Source organism: Corapipo altera, unplaced genomic scaffold, assembly GCF_003945725.1.
Source record: "Corapipo altera isolate COAL_440 unplaced genomic scaffold, ASM394572v1 55, whole genome shotgun sequence".
Taxonomy (NCBI): Eukaryota; Metazoa; Chordata; class Aves; order Passeriformes; family Pipridae; genus Corapipo; species Corapipo altera.
Genome location: NW_020884882.1, coordinates 6,148,739 through 6,169,961, shown reverse-complemented (window position 1 = coordinate 6,169,961; position 21,223 = coordinate 6,148,739). Strand labels below are relative to the sequence as shown.

At 38.7% G+C, this 21,223-nt stretch overlaps 1 protein-coding gene across 1 annotated transcript in view; it reads left to right on the top strand.

The window, feature by feature from the left end:
* Positions 1-21,223, top strand: part of EEFSEC (eukaryotic elongation factor, selenocysteine-tRNA specific) — a 119,871-nt gene that overhangs the window by 70,090 nt on the left and 28,558 nt on the right. Inside the window, exon 6 of the mRNA XM_027640197.1 lies at positions 8,352-8,508. Within this exon, the coding sequence (XP_027495998.1) occupies positions 8,352-8,508 (157 nt within the window). The remainder of the gene's footprint in view (positions 1-8,351; positions 8,509-21,223) is intronic.

Below are 21,223 nucleotides of genomic sequence, written 5' to 3'. Positions count from 1 at the left end.
GGTCAAATGGAAGGTCTTTGTCACCTTCACAGATCTTTCTGGCCTTTCAGAAGAAGGATGAGATGTTGTGGAGTGCTAGTAAGCAATTGCAGGGAGTTTGAGAAAATGCTATTAAGGTTGTTGATGACCAGCCATGACTTACACTGTCTCTTAGGGAGCTAGACATTTTCAAAAGCAGCAGTTGCGAAAAACAATTATGAGCCATATTTTGTATTTTAATTCCTTGTGTTTTTTTATGAATGAAAACACCAGGATTTAGTTACTGAGCACGTGTCAAGTTTGTAGTAGCTCAGCCACACACTTAACCGGATTGCTGAAGGAGGATACAAAGGAGGAAAAATGAACTTGCTCATGAGTGAATAGGAACATGCAATGTGGTTCATAAAGGAATGGGACCAGACTTCTGGGGAAGCTGCCATTGCTTGGGGAGGCAGTAAGTTAATATGAAAGTGCCAAAGTATTCCTGTCTGGAAAGATTCCGAGTAGTGGATTGTTTATAAGCAACACTGGTACTTTTTTCACTGAATCCTTTCCACACATGAGTAACACCAGAATTTGTTTCACAGAGTTGTGCCTATACACTGTGTTTAAAATATTTACCACAGAAATACTGTTCCTTGAGTTTTCTGTTACATGGTTGCAGTGCTGCTAGGAATAAAAGGAATTTAAATTATATCCTGGTTGGATAGTTAGATTCTTCCATCTAACATATTTCTAAGAAAGAAGGCTTCATTGGCTTACTAGGACTACTGTTGCATCTGCTGTTTCCTTACAGTGACAGTGCAGTTCCAGCAGGATAACAGGTAAAACTCTGCATCAGCCAGGTAATGATGCATCAGCTTTCTGGGTGACTGCCACGGTGTGCAGACTGATCTGGGCACAAAGTGAGGAACAAGGCCAAACTGTGAAATCTGATGAGTGCAGCCTGCAGGCACAGGCAGTGACCTGGGCTGTCTGCAGAACCTTCTGTGACTCTTGCTGGGAGAAGTGGTGGATGTCATTCCATCATCTACTGTAAACATGCAGACGCCACAATTAATATTTTTCCTGCTTTGAAGTCTGAACCTGAGTTTGTTTGGTTCTGCTTGGCTGCTGATGGTATGCTAAATACAGTAATAATACAGAGATGAAGGCAGTCAGGTGAATAAAAGTGCACAGCACATTCACTAGTTAAAATGCACTGTAAAATAGGAATATAAAAGATGCATTTATTTATTGGCTCTTGTTTAGTTTTTGAGTAAAAGAGTTTGAGAAGCTTAGTGGGGAAAGGGGGAAGGGAGAACTGTCTGCTCATTAAACAGAAATACTATTTCTGTTGAACAGTGCTGAAAAAAGAATGGTGATGTTTGCTGACTGACACAGCATATGGATTAGCACAGTACAATAAATTTGTCGTAAGTGTACCAGCTAAATCAGAGAACCTGCTTGCTTGGGTCTGTGTCCATATGAAAAAATTAGTGTTTTGTGCACTAACCAGCAAAAGAATGACTCGTTCCAATGACTGGATAGTAGAATTTTGCAAGGTTTGAGTAACACCTATGGTTATTATTTATATTATTAAATTTAAAATGCAGACATGCTTTTGAGTCTTGCAAGCGTGTGGACAGCTGGTCTTGATTTTTCTGAGGTTGTGTAAGAGTCACCTGTGGGGGAATCAGTTTGTCAGCAAGGCAAGCAATACACCATTTTATTTATTGGATACAAAAATAAATTAAGAATGTTACTTAGGTTGCAAAATCAAGAACTCGAAAGTTAGGAAATACCAGATTTACAGTTGCCTGTGCAACATTAATTCTGTTCCCCTGTGCCTCTACCCTGTGCACTTAATAAGGCAGGGTTCCTCTGAAATTTTTTTGCATGTAGTCATGTAAAGAGTATATCGTGGGGCATATCAAAGAGGGACAGGAATAAGGTTGTATGGACATCTGGCATTTCTTAACTTCTTAAGTGCCCAATTCTGCAGCTTAAATAACTTAGGTTTTATATAAATGTAATTTCCTAGGCATTTTTAAAGTAAAAAGATAAAGTAAAGCTAAACCTCCATACTGCTGAACTGTAGCCATCCCTCTACTGTACACCCTCCGTGGGTTTGAGTCACAAATATTCAATAGTGTAGCACAGGCTTGTATTGCTTTCTTCCACAAACTTTGTTGCCAAATGGCAGAAGGAACTGTTACCCAAAAGAGATGGTGGGTCTGGGCAGCAGATCCGCACCCTGGAGTTAAAGATCATTAGGGGAGGGGACGGACTTGAGATGTTCGTGTGTCCATGTGACGTTTTCAGAAGGGAATGCGAGTCTGTGTCCAGAGTCAGTCAGCTCTCTCCTCTCCCTCAGCATCAGTTGCTTCAGGCAGCTCTTTCCAGGCCTGTCCTGTCCTTGTTGCCTGCTTAATTTCCAGTGAGGGTTTTGTAAGCCTCTGCTCTTTGTTCCCCCCTGCCCTCCCCAAGCTATTTGTGGGCAGTTTCCTTTAGAAACAAATTAATTTACTGTTGCTATACTTGACCTCCTGCTGTGTGCCAGGTCTATGCACTGTTCCAAATTAAATTTACCAGGTCCCCCCTTTTGGATGTTGTAGGATCTCGGAACCTGAGATCACCACAGTTAAAATATTTTAAAATAGTGAAGGAAGTGCCTGTGTGTCCTAGAGATTCACGAGAGTCTTCTTGGCTGTTCAGAGCTCTCTTCAGCTTGGCAGTCCTCTCTGTGTCCTGTTTTTGAGGCCAGGTCAAGACCTCTGCATCTACAGATCATCTTGTCTACAGAACAGCCTGTGTCTTGTTTTGTTTTATTTTTCTTGAATAGTAATCATCACAGTGTTTTTAGTCTGTATAGCAAGCCAGGGCTGTCTGGTCTGGAGATGGATAGTGTAGTAACAGTCCTTTAGCCTACTCTCTTCCATATCTGTTGATGTTGCTTTTCCTACATAAAGAGAAGGCAGCATAGATTAATAAAAAATAAAATCATGACATCAACCAGTCTCTTCTCACTTGGTAAAATTATTATGTTCATTCAGACAGTGTCAGGAATTTAGTGCTTATGGGGTTTTTTTTAATTCAAACCTTCTAAATTTTAAATAGAGGTGAAGGAAACTTGCACTATGAAGGTGTATAATTAAGTTAGTGCCATCTGGGTACCCTATGCATGCCTGAAGAATGCTGATTGGTGGGTACAGAGCTTTTAAAACCTAAAGCGTTTGGGTTGTGCTCTTCCCACTCATCGTCCTGAATCAGTGTTCATGACTCCTTTTCTGCTATGTACTGGGTTTACAAGGCTATAGTGATAGCAGGATACTCAGCAAAGAGAAGGGCATTTTATGGCTGCTTGTTAGATACTCTCAAGTGCAATTGTCCCCTTATTCAGAAAGGCAGAGAAAGCAAAATGTATGTTGGATACAAGGAAGGTAGGCTGGGGAGAGGTGGGGCAAACATCTGAAAAACAAGTTAAGGCTAGGAAGAAATGTTTGTGATGGCTTCTTGCTCTAGTAGAACAGCAGTAATGAGACATGAATACATTTCATTTCCATTCCTTGCTCATGGATGGATGTTCAGAGGCAGAAGTTTGTTGTTTGCTTAGAGGACAGTGAGAAAGAAGGTCTTTGGAACCCAACAAACAGGCAAAAGCTTCTAGTGCTGGAGGGAAGTGCAGAAAGAAAGGTCTTTATGCTGCTGTAAGGAAACCCTTGAGGAAAAGCTGTTGCTGACCAAGTCATTCTTTCTTTGTACCAAAGTTGTTCACCTGATTTTCAGTAACCATCTACAAGCTACAAGTCTTTGTATAGTCAGAAAAGCTGGAAGCTTGATCGTTGGTGAAATCCTCTCAGTTTCTTTCTCCTTCACCCTTTTTATGGCCTCATGTGCCGTCATCTTCTCAACGCATGAAACTGTTTTAAAAAAGAACGAGAATTTGCAGTCTCCAGAATATTCTCATTTCTGACACAGAAATGGAAAGTGCTTGAAACTATTTTCTAGAAATAAATGAGCTGTCACTGATCATGATGAAGATGTCTCAAGTGTACTTTTTCTAAGGTACAAAAAAGTAATAAAAATACTTTGTATTTTCAGTGTTAGTCATAGATTCTTTTTGTTCTTTTTCCTCTCCTGTTGTTTTTCTGTTTTGGTTTCAATGGACCATTTATCAGTTTGCTGAGAATAATCCTTAGGCTTGTTTCCATCTTTGTTTAAAAAGTTATTTCTTTTTAAACCCATATAATTTTTTATTAAATCAGAAAAGGTTATTCTTTCTCTGTGTATCTTTTTTACTATTTAATATTCAGTGCTTCTACTTTATCTGTCTCAAACCTTTCCTTATTTCCGTCTCATTCTGGCACCACTTTGTTTCCTCCTGTGTGTTTCTATTTTGATATGCTTTTTTACTTTTTCCCCTACAGATATTTTTAAGAGATGGGAGTTATTTGCTCTCAAAATGTGTGATGGATTGTTTGAGAGGGTGTTCAGATGACACTCATTTTTAGGTTATCTTAAACAGGAGGGTGGTTAACAGTCTGGACAGTATAACTTGCTGTCCTGCTCAAAGGGTAATCACAAAATTGGTTTTCCTTGGAATTATACTATGGTTTGCACTGAATGCCAACACATGTAAGATGAACTGTGGTTTTGCAAAAAGTGTATGGTCGGGTAAGCAGTGCTGAGATGGGGAGTGAGAGTTGGTTATTTTTTTTACTGTGAACTTCTTGGTGTTAGCACAAGGGTTATGTGCCAGAGATGCACATACTTCACCTATGGTTATAAAACCCTGTTTACTTTTTTTGTGCAAACACAAAAGCCAAGTGGGAAGGGATATTTCATAAACTCAGTGCTATTGTGTCCTCTGGTCTAAGCCATAAAACAAGAGTAACAGAGACGTTCCCTTTGAACTTGAAATCCCTTTCTAAGCTGCTGATCTAACCTAAGTGAGAGGGGGAGACTATACCAGCCAGAAAATTTCTCTTCTGGGTATTTTTCCCTTCCCACCCCTTTTCTTTTTTTAAGGTCCTTAAGTGAGTTTGATGCTGCACCTCTGCCCATAAATTTAAAAAAATATTATCGTAATGTAGGTCAGTGAACTGAAACGCCACTGTACACCATGGGGGATTAAAGTCAGAGAGGCAGCCCTCTCCCACTCCTACTAGGTCATATGACAATATAAACAAGAAATGCAAGGAGCCTTCAGCTTTTTCTTGCCCTAATCCTTTGTTTATGCAGCACTTAAACTGACTTTTGGGGTCGTCTCTGTCTGGCATTAAAGCCCTAAAGCTTTTTGAAGTTTCCCTGAAGTTAATAAAATTAGTCTGCCCTCGTTGCTAGGCCCCTTGCTGCTGCTTCAGAGCAGACTGCGTATCCCTTACTGTCTTCGCGGTGTTTGGCTTTGTAAGTTCATAATATTTTATACCAAAAAAAAAAAAAGAGAGAAAATCAGAAAGCTCTCCCAAAAGGCTGTTCAGCTAATAGGCCAAATGATTGGCATTGTAGATGTTCTGAGAACTCAAAGGGGATTAACTTAAAATCCCACGATCGGAGGTAAATTGCTGGTAAAGTAATTGGAAGTGTGGCATTTCACTTGGAGAGAACAACATGCATTTCTCTGCCTTTTTACAAAACAAGGCTAGACCAAAAAATTAATTTTTCTAAATTTTTCTAACGTAATCTTAAAGCTGAGAAAATGAGCTTTCCTTCATAGTAATTCTCTCCAACACTCATTTATTTCAATGCAAAGACTGATCAAGTTATCTTAGTTCCTGTTACAGCAGGCATTCGCATGTTATTTAGTCTTTGTCAGGGATAAATTGATGATAGGATAACTGGAGGGGATGGACAGCATAGGATGGGGTGTACAGTATTCAGTGCATGAGATTGAGACTTCAGGTCATAAAGGTTTTATTCCAAACAGCCACTCAGGCAAGTCACTGATCACTTATTATCTCAGCACCACTAAAGCAGTTTTGTTTCTAATGGCCTATAGAGATGTCCAAGGAATGGTGGTGATACCAGCAGAACATATTGACCACTTAAAGGAGGGTTTTTTGTTTTAATGAGTTGACCATTAAAGTGAAAAGAGCAGTGCAGCTGGAGCCCTTGGTCTGTTTCCTAAACTGAATGTACAAGAGCAAGATCCTAAAAAGCACATTTCCTTATAAAAGATAAGGGTTTTTTTTAAATCAAAGGTTTTAAGAGAGTGTGGCATAACTAAATGGTAATAGATTCTGTTGCTGTTCTAATCAGCAATTATAGGTTATCATTAGTGTTTTACTCAAAGGTCCATGATGCCTGTGACACTTGTTCACAGAAATCATTTGAGTTGCTGGGGAGCCTCCTCCTTGCTGGGGAGGCTCTAAACTTAACTATGCTAGTCCAGTATGATTGCTCACCCTGTAATTCCATTTTTAATTAAGTTAAAGAGAACTTTGAAGTGCTCTTGGAAAAATAAAAGATCTTTATGTGGCCTTTACAGTTGGCTTCCTGTGCCATTTTGAGAGATAACTACGAAAATCATAGTTATATGGAAGATCCTCAGTGGAGTGTAAGAAACCATATGTGTTTCAAACGCGGGGGAAAGAAGCACATGGCTGGTGGTGGAGAATAGGGATGGAGTTTTGAAATTCTTGTTTTAGGAATAAAAGGTTTATAGGAAAAAGTAATTTTTTTACTTCTCCAGCTAATGCAACTGGAAAAAAGGAAGAAGGTTTAGAGAATGTAAGTGCTTCTTCAGGTTGGAATTAACAGCTTCTTTTTATGCTAGTCTTCTGTTTCAGACCAAAAGAAAGGCGAGTGTGCCTGAAAGCTTATCTTCCACCTCTACTGCCACCTATTATCCGGGGCTTTAGTAAAAGACATTATTCAGTTTTAAATTTAAGCCAGAGGTTGCCAAGCAGTGATACTGCCATTAGTGGTTCACCAGCTATTTTGAAGCAATAGGAGAGGACAGACATGATTAAAAAAAATACAAATGTGACCTTTTGGGAAAAGATGAGGAGTGGATGTTTGAGCAGAGAATGTTGTTGAGGCGTCTGAGTGCTGTTGCCTGCAGGTTTGACTGTGCCCAGCTGGGAGTGGAGCTGTCTGTCCTCTTGTCATCTCCACATGAAAGAAGGAAGAGGGACTCTGGATATTTCTCATCCTGGATGTGATCTGGAATAGGGAGAGGTCCTGCCAGTGCTCTGCAATATTGCAAAACCCTTTCAAGGCTGTTTATAGCTGAGCTAGTAAGCTCTGTTTAAAATAAAAAAAAAATTAAATTTCTGATGCTAGGTTTACTACCCTACTGAGCTTGGCATTAAAATAGAGGTGTATATATGTAACAAAATAATAGCAATCATAGGGATTTGAGTCTGTATATGCATTACAGTTTATGGAGAAGACTTCAGGGAAGGATAGTTGCTTAATAAACCGGCAGTACTGTGAGTCACTGTTTAAACTGAATAAAGGGGAATGTTCAAAACTGGTTATAGTTCTTCACTGTTCTAAGTCACTTTGATCTACACCCCTTAGGTGTAGCTAAAAATGACTCCTAAGATATGAAGAAGAGCTGCAACTTTTGCCACAGAAAATAATCTTGGAAAGATTTAAGTAATATCCCCTTTTTTTTTTCTGATAAATAAATGTTCTTTCCATGTCTACAAGGTAGAGTAACTCCAGGCTTTAGGTATACAAGGATATTCACACCTACAGGATTAGGCTCACTTGACTGCACCTTATACTTTGTAATGCCTAAGGGAGGGTTGTTTATCTTGCCTTACCCACCAACATTGCTGCCTCTTGTTCCTGATAGCTTAATTAAGAATTCAACTTGGAATGGTTCTTCCCACTGGGTTACAAACCTTGAAATTAAAATTTGATACAATGGTCATAAGGCTTTTAGTTTAACAAATCAATATGTATGTAAAGGTGAATATTTAAAAGGTTCTATTTAGAAACTGTCATTTCTTTGGAAGTGTAGCTGTTGGAGTGCAGATCTGGAGCTGAGAGAAAGAATGTTCATGCAGGTGATAATGTTCTTAGCTGTAGGATAAGTAATGGAATAAACTTTTTGTGAGCATAGGTACTTAAGTGACTTTCATGGAAAGGTTTCAAAGCAGAAGAAAGATTTTAATTAACTGATCTTTACATCATATTTTGTTCTTCCTGTGTTTTGAGAAGAGAGGTAAAAGCAGGAATATGTTACTTTGTACAGTCATCTATGGTTTTAGAAACAAATTGCCTTAAACTCAACAGTTTAGATGACTTGTCTAGGGTTTTGTTCATTTGGGGGTAAATGGTTTTTAAAGGGTGGTGGAAGTCACCAAACTCAGAGTGTATCACAAATAATTTCTTGTCACTTTAGACTGTAGACTCATGAATCCCTATTTCTTTTGCAGGTGATGGACGACTACAGTGTGATTGGTCGTTCGTTGTTTAAAAAGGAAACAAACATCCAAATTTTTGTGGGTCTGAAAGTGAAACTATCTACAGGAGAAGATGGAATAATAGATGGTGGGTTTGGACAAAGTGGTAAATTTAAAATCCGAATTCCAGGTAGGTGCTTATCAGTTAACAAATACAAATCTATGTCGAGTGTAGATGATCTTTCCGTATTGCAAGTCCAAGTGTTACCAGTATTCTCCTGAAGTTCTGAAATCTGCTCATACCCAGTTGGACCATGATACAGTGGGTACCTCTTCTAATTGAATGATGGTGACTATGACTTACATTGTGAGGCTGAATGGCCTGAAGCCACATCTCCTGAGTCAACAAACTAGGGTCTCAAAATGACTTCTCGTTAAGTGGCAGTAACATAGAAATCATGCTGTGCCCAGGAAGGTTTGTGGTAATCTCTCCTCTCTTAATGTATGTATGATTTGCACCAGAGCCCTCTGAACAAATAAAGGAAAGCAAACCTGCAATCATTTTTACCTGTAGCTACTTATTAAATATAGTATATTGGATGTGAGTTCCTTAAATTGGCTCTGTTCTGCATGTTATTACCTAACTTGCCTCAAGCAAAAACTACTTGATAAATGGCTTTTTGGACATCTTGAGAGGTTTTTTTTATTGCTTGTGTCTCCTGGTTTTATGATATGACTGTATTTTTCATCCTTGGTGAATTACAGGAAGGATTTATTCCTCCTTAGGTTAGAGCATGGGAACTGATGGGTGCTAGAGTTTATAAGTGTCATTACTGGGGGTTTTTCCTCCTTCTTTTAAGGCAGGCGAGTAGTTCTGAGCCTTTTCAAAAGGCAGTAATAGGTGCTGCGTTTTACTCAGATTGTGGGATAAGATTTTAACGATACTGGGAGTGCTTTTTGTATTTCTGTAGTGTCTTCAGCCTATTTGTCACTAGTTAATTCCCTGCCCTCTTTAGAGAGATGAGTGAGATTACTTCTATTATACAAGTGGAGGAAAAAAGTTCTAATATTCTATGACAGCAAACAATCACATAGCAATTGATCTACAGAGAAAGGTAAAGTTTCCTGATTCCCTGCTGAAGAGGGACTGTTTTTCTATTTAACTTGGGGCATGATGCAACTGCACTAATTTTGACCCTCTGCAAATTTCCTTTCTTCTTCCTATCACAAGATAAGAATTTCTGACTAGATAAAAAAAGTCTGTATTCTATCCTAGCTGTAATTCCAGTTTTGTCACCAAATGCTAGACTTTGCAAATAGGTCTGAGACCCTAATTAGTCAGCACAGTGCATATTTAAAGAATAATATTTAAAGTAACCCTAACCAGATACATGTATGGTTTTAGTTTTCTAGCATAAAAATGCTTGTAAGGGTTCACTGACATAGGTACCTTTAGGTAGGTGGTGAAATGATTTGTAAACGGCCTTAATGCTGAAAATCAAGATAATATCTTGCTTAAAAATGTAATGTTCTTTGTAGTTTTTCTCTTCTGGCTGAAAAAGTTTGATGAAAGAGAAGAACAGGAGGATGGCACTTACATTGCCATTTCCACATTTTGGATGGAGGAAATGGTTCTTCCTGGGACAGGGAGAAGCCTCATAAGTAGTCTCTGCCACTATTGAGGATGTAAACAGGAACTGTAATTGTGAACCAGCAGTTACATTAAGAAAATTGTATATAGACTTAGAGAATGGCATTTAGCTCTGTAGATTGAGTTTGTGGGAAGAAATGATACCTTTCACAGAGGTGTTCATTATCTAATCTTGGTTACACTCTTCAGATGCTTAACAGGAGACTTCGAAACAGAGGGTCCTTTATAGTTTGTTCTTTCAGTGAGAAGAATATATACCAGAATGTTAGAATTTAATACCTCTCTAAAGTAGGCAGAATAATACAACTTAGTTTGCTTTGCTTTAGTCTGGGTCAAACTTGGGTACTCTTGTTGTCTGGAAAGAAAAGGCAGTAAGTTAACTTAAGCTAAGAGTATCAAGCAATGGGAAAGAAACACAGAATTTGGAAGAGCCTAAAACCCCATGTCTTTAAGAGTTGCAGAGATCTGTGTGTAGGGGGGGAGGGCTGTTACTGTGATGCTGTTTAAGTCAACTGCAGTTCACATTCCTTTGTTAGATCAGTGTTGCTTTTTTAATGTGTCTGCATCCTGTTTGTGGGGTTTTGGTGTTTTTGCTTTATTTTTTAAATTTAACTGCTCAGGCTTTTCTCTCCCTTCCCCCCCATTCTTCATCCTTGCTTTCCTTTGTACATTCTCTTACAGATTTATTTTGTGAAGATTTCTTTTTAATTTTTCTGAAGTTATTTCTCCATGATTCCTTCACAAATGTATCTGGGAGTAGGAGGAAAGGAAATGCCCAAGTTGAAAATTGCTTTGTACTGCCTCAGACTGGCAGTAAGTCAGTCCTCTTATTTAAAACCTCTGGAACTGAGTTGCTGGTTTGGGTAGTTAACCTGATGATAGCTGACGCCTGGTTTTAGAAACAAACCTCTACATAGCAATAAAAATCAAGTAGATATATCAGAACTTTGTGTCCTGACTACTGAAGGTGATTACAGACCATGGCAGGTTGTAGGGTGTGTCATGATCGCACTGGTGTCAGCAGCCTCCAGCACCATGTCCATTCATGTGAGCAAGTGTTGGGCTCCCCAAGTGTTGTTCCAGACTCACTTGGAAATGACTTGTGTTTGCCTGTAGATCACAGCCTGGGAACGTTGTCTTACGTCGTCTGTGGGCTGAAACTTGGCAGACCACGACTGGGAATGGCAGAACGTGGATCTGTTTCTTATTCTGGCACTGCTTGTGTGCAGCAATAAGTCAGATATTTCTCTCTGCTCTTCTGCTCTGTGAAATGGGGATAATTACTATCCATTCTGGAAAAAAACAAAATAATGTAATCTCTGATTTAGATTTACTCCAGGCTTGGAGCATTAGTATTTCTTGAAAAGGCTTAATTATCTTTCTTTAGAGTACAAAAAAGCACATCTAGAGTACAGCATGCAATTGGAAGTTCTTTAGTTGCTGAAAGATGTCAGTAGTTTGGAAGAAATTCAGGGAAGAGCAGCAAGAATGCTGGAGAGACTGAAGGGATTGATTTATGAGGGAAGGAAGATGAAAAGAAATGCTTGAAGCTTGGCTAAATGTTGTCTAAGTGGGAGATATGATTATCTGCAAGTATTTGAAGAACATAACGGAGAAGAATCCCTTAGGGTGGTCCAAGGAGGTGGAAGCAAAGCTAATAGCATGAAATAAAGCAAAGTGTAGCTTGAGTATTGAGAGATGTTATTTAGCAGAGATTTCTTGCTCTGCCAAATCATCTTTGCACAGGAAGATGATGTATTCCATGTTGAGAACAGTCGTGTGCAGTTTGCCTGGATGTTTGCTAAGTGCTGGTGTCAGGGTAAAGCAGACAGGCAGCAGCGTGGTGAGTGGAAGAACCATGTACTTTCATCTCACTTCTAGTTCTGTGTCCAGGCATGCTTTTGTTGCTTGAAGGCCAAGATATAACCTACTTTCTAGAATGTTTACAGCAGCATCTAATTTTGTGGGGTTTTTTAAGTATTTGCTGGCTGACCTGCTATTCTGTAGGACTTGGTTGTGGAGCTGTTCGTGCTTCAACTGAGGACAGTTTCAAGGCCTGTTAATTGACAGGATGATGCTTCTTTTCTAGACTTGTTGTTGATCAAATGCATAAAAAGGAGGACATAATCTCTAAATCACAAGAGTTTTACCTAATTTAACAAGCTGCTTAAAAAACAAACAGGATTTGAAAGGCAATTTAAAATACACTGCTTTTAAAGTTATGTTGGTGTGTGTGTGGATGAGGGAGGGAGCTACTGATGGAGTGCTCTTGGCTGAGGTGGGTGATACGTGGCAGCTGCTTTAGTTGTAAATGGAACACTGCATAAGGTAAGTGAGTGAAAAGTATTGTTCAAGAACAAGTTTGGAGAGGCAGGAACTGTATGTTTAAGTGTCTTATTCTAAAGAAGATAAAAGCTAACAGTGACAGGATTTGGAAAATGCTTATTTCAACATACCTTGCACCAAGGAATGTCATGCCAGTTGATGAGAAACTCAGAGGAAAGTTCAGTGAATCACTTGAATAACTTAGTGCTCATTGTAGATTTTGTGTAACTGTCTCTCACCCAAGAACTGACCCTGTAAAACTCTGCTTGGTTTGTAAAATCATGATCTGTTGAGGTATGTCATGACATCTTGAAAGATTGACTCTAGATGTGCCCATTTCATTGGTTTGGGCACATTGCATTTGTCTTGTGCTTGGTTATTGTAAAATGTGGTGACTTTTTAAATCTGATTGGAGCATATGTGATATGTCAGGCACAGTTCACTTTCCTGTGTCTTTACTGTCTAGTGAATTGTTCATCCTTTCGGAGGCACTGCAGTGTGTTTGACTGCAATTCTCCTCTTCTCTTTTTGACTAAAAATTGTTATACATGACTAGAGTTAAAAGCTACCTTATTTCTTAATGCGAAAGAAGCAGTGCATATCTAACACTCGTAAGAGCTGAACACATTTCTCAATTGAGGAAATTTAAATATAATAAAGGACATATTTTTCATAAGAAGAGGTAAAAATGAGAATATTGGAAGACAGGCTTTTTGGCTTTGCTGTTCTTTTTACCCATACAGGATAACAGTAGTTTTAAGTTTCTTAGAATAGGTGAAGATGAACTTGTTTGTGACCTTGTCTTTTGTTGCCTGTAGCTTTTTGCCTTGCATTTATGTGTGTTTCTTGTATATGAGAGGACCAGTGTCTCACTGTTTACCCTGCTTGTCATGGCAGAGGGATTGAATGTGCCTTAGAAGCCTATTCTGAAGTAATAGCACGGATGTGCTCCCGAACTCAGGACACAGTGTGCTGGTATAAGATGACATAAAGTGGTGAGAATTAAGCAATGTGCCTTATTCTTGAGAATCCTTCATATTCTTAAGTGTGAAATTAAGGCTGGAAGTGCTGAATGTGTGGGTTTTTTCTTGGCGTGTTGTGGAAGTGGCGCATCCTTGGTGTTTTTGTTTTGCCACTTTTCATTGGATGAGATCCCACACTGGCTTGCAAATTAGTTAATGACATAGTGGGAAAGCCTTGATGTAAGAGATGTACATGAACAGCACTGCTCAGCATAATTTCAGTAAAAACTGAGGATTTAAAAGTAGGATTCAAATTTTTTTAAGTATTTTTCAGCACTTCACTTAAGCAAGCAGGTCGACTAGAGGTGAAATAGCATGAGGGAGATGAAAGTTATGCAAAGATAGAAAAATGCAACAGTAAAATAATTTTTGTATCACATTGGCTTCTCAAACTTTCCCCTTAAGAACTATCTTAATTGAGGTTTTTTATGTTTGCTTTTTTTGTTATTATTAAAGGCATATCTCAGTTTGTTCAGGTAGGTCTCAACACACCAACGTAGCTGGCATTTGTGGAATATTACTTTTAGGGGTTTGAGGGGTTTTTTTAAGAACTGTAGGAGACAAACTTTAAATGGTTGACTGTAGATAAATGTCATATTCCCAACTTTGTAATTTGGAGGACACTCCTTACTGACATCAGCAGGAATGGGGCAGTCTAAACCTTTTCATTGCACTGAGAATAATTAAACATCCTGTCACTAAGCAGCATATTTTTTGTGGGAGATCTTGACATTTGGAATTCTTTGCTTGTGTTGCAGTAGAATAGGATAATCTTCTCTTAGGCCAAATGGAATTTAGGCACATTTAATGTCCTTGTTTTCCCAGCCTGGCTCCTGTTTTAATAAAGGAAAGTAAAAAACTGTTGGCTGCAAGGGTCTGGTGGGTTGCCATCCCTGTCAGTATCAGGTGAGGCTGAGCAGGATTTCAGTCAAGAGGAAAAACAAAAGCCCAAGGGCGAAGAAATCTGTGTAGCTGTGTTTTATTTAAAAGCTGGAGATTAGCTCTGCTTGTTCTTTCACAGTCTCTTTCCCCCAGCCCTCTAAAACAAACAAAACCTAAAATCCTTGAGGGGTACTTCAAGCATAAATCTCCTTCTCTCCTTTTTGTGAAAGTTGGCTGGTGTTGTATGGACAGAGGCTAGAAGAGGATTGTTGCCAGGGAGGCATCACTTCCTTTTATGATCCCCTCTTGAGCAGATTAAACGGTAGTGATGTGGAAGTCCTGGTGACCACATAGGAACTAGGAATTTGTACTGCACTTACACAAAAAGGTTGGCCTGAAAGAATCAATCCCTACGTTTTAAGTGGTGGCATCGTGTAAGCCCATATTGACCTTTGGAACTGAATATCCAGGTTTATTGACCTTAGAGTGTTCTCGTGGAATCAAAGTCAAGATTTGTACATATTCCTTCTGAATGAAAACAGAAGTCAAGGAAGTGTTAACTTATTAACTGGCTGTCTGCCTCATTCACGCTAGTTTTGGGAGATTCTGGTCCTGACTGTAATGACAGAATTGCAGGATGAAGTCTGTAAACTCAGAGCTCTGGAGGGGTGATGTGTTCATTGCAAGATCGGGTTCAGAGGCAGATGGTCATTGCACACTACAGCAGATGCTGTGCTCAGGGGAGGCTAAGACTGTTCTTTGGAGCTGAAGTTTCCATTGGAGTGTTTGTCCAACAAGTTGTTCTTCTGGGATCAAGCAGATGTGGATTAGAGAATTATCAGGTATCAGGTGATGTAGCAACATTTGAGTGCTTCTATGGGAAAAAATAAAGTCCAACTCTTGTATAAGCCCTTGTGTTGGGTACAGTGTAGGCTACCACAGTGATCTTCTGGGTAATTGAAAAGAGTTAAATGGAGCCTTTTGTTTTACTCCCGCACGCCCTTTTTATTCTTGTGCAAGAAGAGCTTCATGAAAGTGTCATTAATGCAATGGAAGGACCATTGGTGGTTCTACACCATATAATGTAATCAGTGTTTCATTCCTACTCATCACATTACACCAGTGACCATCACACACCCTTTGAAGGCAGGGCTACGGGTGGCCTTCAGGAAGAAGTCCTGTTGCTCTCTAACCAGTCCTTTGATGGTGGTGAAGAACAGTGTGTACTGACCTCTTTTTGCTACCCTGAGTAGCAAAGCACCTTACACTTGCACGAGTGTGAGCTGAGCCTCAAAGCAAACTGAGCTTTCGCTCTGGGCTTTGCTGGCTATTGTGTTCCTGTTTAGTTTGTTATTTCTATTCTACTCTGTAGAGCATGTTTTTCTGAACTTTTTGTTTGCATGTGGAAAGCAGTAAGGATGTAGGTGCTGCCTCAATCTATAAAGAAAATTACTTTGAAAAGACAAGAGTATTATGGTGGTGAAGTTAAGCATTTAAAACTTTAGAATATAGAATATCTTAATAGAATATAGAATATCTTAAATATCTCTCCGTTGTAAGATGTGTTCTGATACCAGTTCCAGTTAAGTGATTGCATATTCCCCACACTGGCACACACAAAAAACTTTGATGGCTTTGGGTAATGCTTTGTAATTGACCTGTTGTCCTGTACTGAATTCTTTTTTCTCCTCACTGCATAATTAATTCTTTTTTATTTTTTTGCACTTCACTGGAGTCCTGCTGTAAACATGAAATCAATTATTTGTGCTATTTATGGAAAAAAAAATCCTATTAAGAAAATAAAAAGAATTCCAGCAGATGGGTTTTGTTTGACCATAGGGTATCCTTACTTCTAGAAAATCTTTCCACTTGGGAAAAAATAAAACAAAACAAACAACCCACAACCTGTCAATCACTTACATACATTCTATTTCCTTAATATTAGCTTCCAGTCTCCATCGAGCCTCCTTCCACTTTGACTAAGTTTCTGCTGATGCTCTTACCTCTCTTCCATTTACTTCTGTTCTTTATTCCAGTTTGCTACTGCTGCTGTCCCCCCTGCCCGTCTTTCTTGGTCTCTGAAGTTGTGTGCCAGCTTTTTTTGCCCTCAAATATTTCTACCCACATTTTCAGGCTGCTGTAGGGGTGTGCAAGGTAGAGGGGATTTTTCTGACCTGTGGATGTTCTAGTATTGTTGTATTGTGAGCTCTTGAAAGAGGAAGGGCTGAAGGGAAAATCCAGTCTAGCTCTGTGCCTGAGATTGCCCTCTGCAGATGGAGGCTGTTGGGAATTAGGCTGCCAAAATAGTCTGCTCCAAGTGCATTCTAATTAAGTTTCCTTTTTTGCCTCCAAGAACAGCAATTGCTCTACCAGTTATCCTAAAGTTAAATTTCAAATCCCTGTTGCAAAATAGAAAGATGCTATAATAGAATTTGTTTATCTTAATTTGAGGATAAAATGTGGATCTGATAGTGTGGGGAGAGCTTGGGGGATGACTGTGGGTTTTTACAAGTATTTTGAAACTGAACAGTTGTTGTTTCAGTTGGCAGTGACATTGGTAGTCAGCTGTCCAAAGTACTCATGATAGTAAGCCCCCAAAGAATGATTTTCCTTTCATAAAAAAAAAAAAAGTTTGTAAAGATTGTTTCTTTCCTTAGATAAACTCAGGTCATATATATATATAAGATTCTTCTAAGCCACAAGAGCTAGATACATAAATTAAACAAACTGAGATTTGCACTTGGTTACATGTGTTTAGGATCTGGGATTTCGAAAGAGGGGCACTTATCTAGAGATTTGTGGTAAAACTGAGAGCTGGAAGTGCTGCTGTGTATAATAACCTTGCTTCTGTGGAGAGTCTCTTGTGGTCATAAGTCTTTCCAGTTAATCCAGGCTTTGTTATTTTGGGGGGATGTAGTTATTGTGGAAAGTTGCATTCCCTGGGAGAAAAGAAGCATCTTGCATATTTAGGACTGTTACTTTGCTGAATTTTGAATAATTACAACAGCAGCTGTAAGCTCTTGGACCCTATTGCAGAGTCCAGCTCACTGGCAGGACATGTCTGCAGTGGATGTGGCCAAGAGGCTGCTGTGTTCTGTGCTCATATTTGCCATCACGTCACCACTAACTTGCTTGGTGACCATTTCCAAATTATCTAATGCCTCCTGGCTCCATGCTCCCGTTATGTAAACTGCTCTGTCAGGCTGTCGTGAGGCAAGACTCACATGCTTAGGAAATCCTTTGTTCAATGGGATTCCTTTACTGAAGGTTACCTTTTGTAAGGAAAAAGGGAAAAACAAACAAAAAAACACAACAGGTTGGTGGGTGGCAAAATTAAATATTCAAAATGAGGAAATGGACAAGTTTATTTCCCATGTTAAAGCAGTCCTACCGTTTTGCATGTGTGATGGTTGTAAAGTTCCATAAACTCACAATTGCAGAGTAGAACTATATTCAAGTTTCAAAATTTCTGCTGCATTGTCATTTTATAAGTGGAGGTGCATTGCTGCAAACACTACAAACCAAGTATCTTGTTCCTTAGAGAGCAAGTTCTGCATTTAATTTTGATGTCACTGGGTTTATGCTCCTGAAATTGCAAACAATTTGGATTAGAAGAACATGGCATGGAACAACACCATCACTCTTACTTCCATGAAATACTACAGAAATTTAGTGTACCACACATCCTACACACAAGGATGCACGTGTTACCTTTTGTTTGGGTTTTTTGTTGTTCTTTTTAGGTGTTTCATTTTGCACATTCAATACACTCTTGCAGTGATTTCAAGTGTGAAAACATTTTTCTCCTGACAAAGAATATAGCTAACAGTGGTTTTTATTATGTGTCTGTAGAGTTTGGCTGAGCAACTGTAGAGCATCAAAAATACAGTAATTCAGTAATACCTTGTATCTCCTAGAACAAATGGGAATACCTTTTTATTTTTTTAATTTAATTCTACTATATTTGCCCCTGCAGGTTTGGGATGCTTCAGTGTGTCCCTTGAAAAAAGTACTAAAGGGACAAAGTACAGTTTGTTCTGAAGAGTAACAAAATATAGATATCATAAAAATTTCTGTTGTTTTACTGCTGCTCAGTCAAGCATTGTCCTTCTGAGAAGAAAAGGTCATTTTTCTTGCTAAGGACTTGGTTGATGTCAGTACAGCTAAGTGTGAGGGGTTCAGAGGATCCTTGTGGATTCAGGTATGGGACTGAACTGCCTAAACATGGTACATTTTGAACTGATTGTTAAATTCTCCAAAAAAACATGCAGGGGACTTACCTGATTTATAATTGCTTCTTTAGATGTTTAAGGTGGAATTTTACTTTAAAGGGCTACTTTTTTTGGTGAGAGATGACTGAAATACTCTGTGCACTGGTGGAGCAAGGATTTTGGGGTGACCTGTTCAGGACAAACTCGCTCTGTCCTACTTGTAGTGTGCAGTTTTCTGTAAGAGTCCTCTTGTTCATGTAGAGCAAGGAGGTGGAAGCCATGTAGTCTAGATCATGTTCCCAGGTCAGTAGTTTATTTATGCAATACCAAAGAAGAAATTATTTTCTCGTCTTTATTTCTGCTTTCTTATGCACAAAATGGGATGCTACTGGTTTTGGATGTTACAGTTCTCACTCATGGTTTTGCAGTATTTGGGTGGAAAATACTTAAATTTTAAGCCTTTAGTATAACTTTGATCTTATTAAAAGTCTCCACAATGGTTGCTCACGCATTCAGATTGCCCTCTTGCAATGAAATTTCTCTCCCTTTTTGTAAACTGTGCTCATTTACTTGATTTTGATCGTTCATTCCCTGGGCCTTTCACCTTCCCTTTCCACCAGTGTTTGTTCTGATAGCTTTTTGAAGTCTGAGTAAAAACATACACCATGGGGGCTTCCTGGAGGCACAGAGCTTTGTGGTTTGCAAATTCTAGGCTATTTGAAGTATTGACTCTCAACAGTGGCCAGTGCTTAGTGGTTGAGAACTGTCGTGTGACAAGGACGTTAACCTTGAGAGGCTGATCCATGTTTTGAGTTTGGGGACAAAAAAAATAGTTGTTCTTAATAGTGGGCATTGATTTCAAGGAAGTTTGTGTAAAGCAGCCTTTGGTTTGTGTTTTCACAAAGGGATTTGAGTGTTTAATAAAGAATAGGAAATAACTGGAGCTTCAATAGACCTGTTTTGATAGGAGGGGGCTCTGCTGTAACATGATTTTGTATAATGTTATACATAAGCAACAAAAGCATTTCCTGCCTGTAGCTACAGTATTACTACATTTTAAAAAAAGAGTTGCAGAAAATATTTTTAAAAGTACTTAATACCTAGAATAAAAGTTATAGGTAAAGTAGAGAAGACCATCATCCTACTTAGAGAAGTCTTTCTTGTAATATCTGAGGTTGTAACTTCAGTCACAGGAATTGCATATTGCATGCTTTAGTGCTACATGTTTTATAATAATATTTTTGTTAAACCTCTGAGCCCTCAATTCCCCCCATCCCATCAATTATTATAGATTAGGAAATGAAGACAATTTGATAATTTGGAGAACCTATTCTTTCCTGTTACAAATGATGAGTTACCCAGTTTAATTTTTCTTATGTTTTACCCCATCTCTCTCTATTCTCCCCTCCCCACTCAATTCCTTCTCTTTATTTAACCATTTACCTTTTCTTACTCCTGCAGCCCCTTCCTCTGCCAACTGTCCTTGCCCATGCAACCCTGAGCAGCCTTAGATGCTTTTTAGATTTTTTTATAAGGTAAATATATTAACTACATAAACCTGACCTGAGAAAATGGACCTGTGCCATCCCTTCAATTACTTGTTGCTTCACCCTCAAATGTGTCATTGTATGTAAATGAAGAACACTGTGTGGTGCACCTTTTGCTGTGCACCTGAGGATTTTAATCCAGTACATGGATTTGCTACCAGGTATGTATTTGCTCCTGACTATATTTGTTTACCTTCTCAGTTTTCCATCTGTGAAAGAACAACATCCTCTCTCCCTAGTCTGACCAGTTGATCTACGGTGTGTTAGGCAAGGGACTGTTTGCCTGCATCTTCCTGAAGTATCAGCTCATCAGGATTGGTATTAAAATATGAATACAGCACGAAGAATATGCATTTTTTTTCTTTATGATTGCAATGAATTATCTTTTCAAGCCAGCACAATGGTGACGTGGGCTGTGCCAAGCAGTGTGTGCCAGGTAACACTACAGGCACGAGAGAAAGGAGATGTTTTCGAGGGCTGAAAATGTGCTAAAGAATGCAAGTTCCTGCTGACATGAGAGCAGGCTCTATATCATGGACTGGGAATTTTCTTTTCATGGCTCATTACAATCCACTGTTCTCACAAGTACCTCCTCAGAAGATGTACTAAGATTATAGTCCCTCTGGAGTTGATGTGGAAATTGATGCCTGCTTCCCCAATCCCTGGCTTTTTCCGCTAGTTTTTCTTTATGTTTCTCTTGTTATTATCTTAAGTAGTTTGAGGACATAATGTAATTGGATTTAGTTGTGAGTTTTATTTTTCTGTCTTGAAATTGTGCACATTCAGAGCAGGATTGATTTATTAAGTAAATTATCAGCAATTTTTTTGTTTTTTGCTTGAAGTGAAATTTAATCTGGGGTTTATTGACCCAGGCTGTGTTGAGCTTCTCTCTTCCTTTTAAGAGAAGTTGAGTATTTTTAAGAACCCTTTTCCATTGACCATACCATATGAAGGTCAAATAGAAATAAAAGTTTTTAAGAGAATACTAAAATATGTGTAACTTCTAATATTTGGCAATTTAGTCCTATGAAAAATCAAATTAATTTCTCATTTCTGTGAAAATATAATAACTTGACTATTTCTGTCCAGTTGATCATTGTGAAATTCACTAGTATTTACTCTTAAATATATGATTATGTTTCAGAGTAAATGTATGCTGAAGCAAAAGCAGGAGTGATTCTCTTTTAGAACTTATTTCTTATAAGCATAGGAAAAAATTAGTTTTATTTGACATTTGGAAAAAATTATGGGTAGATTAACAACAGAT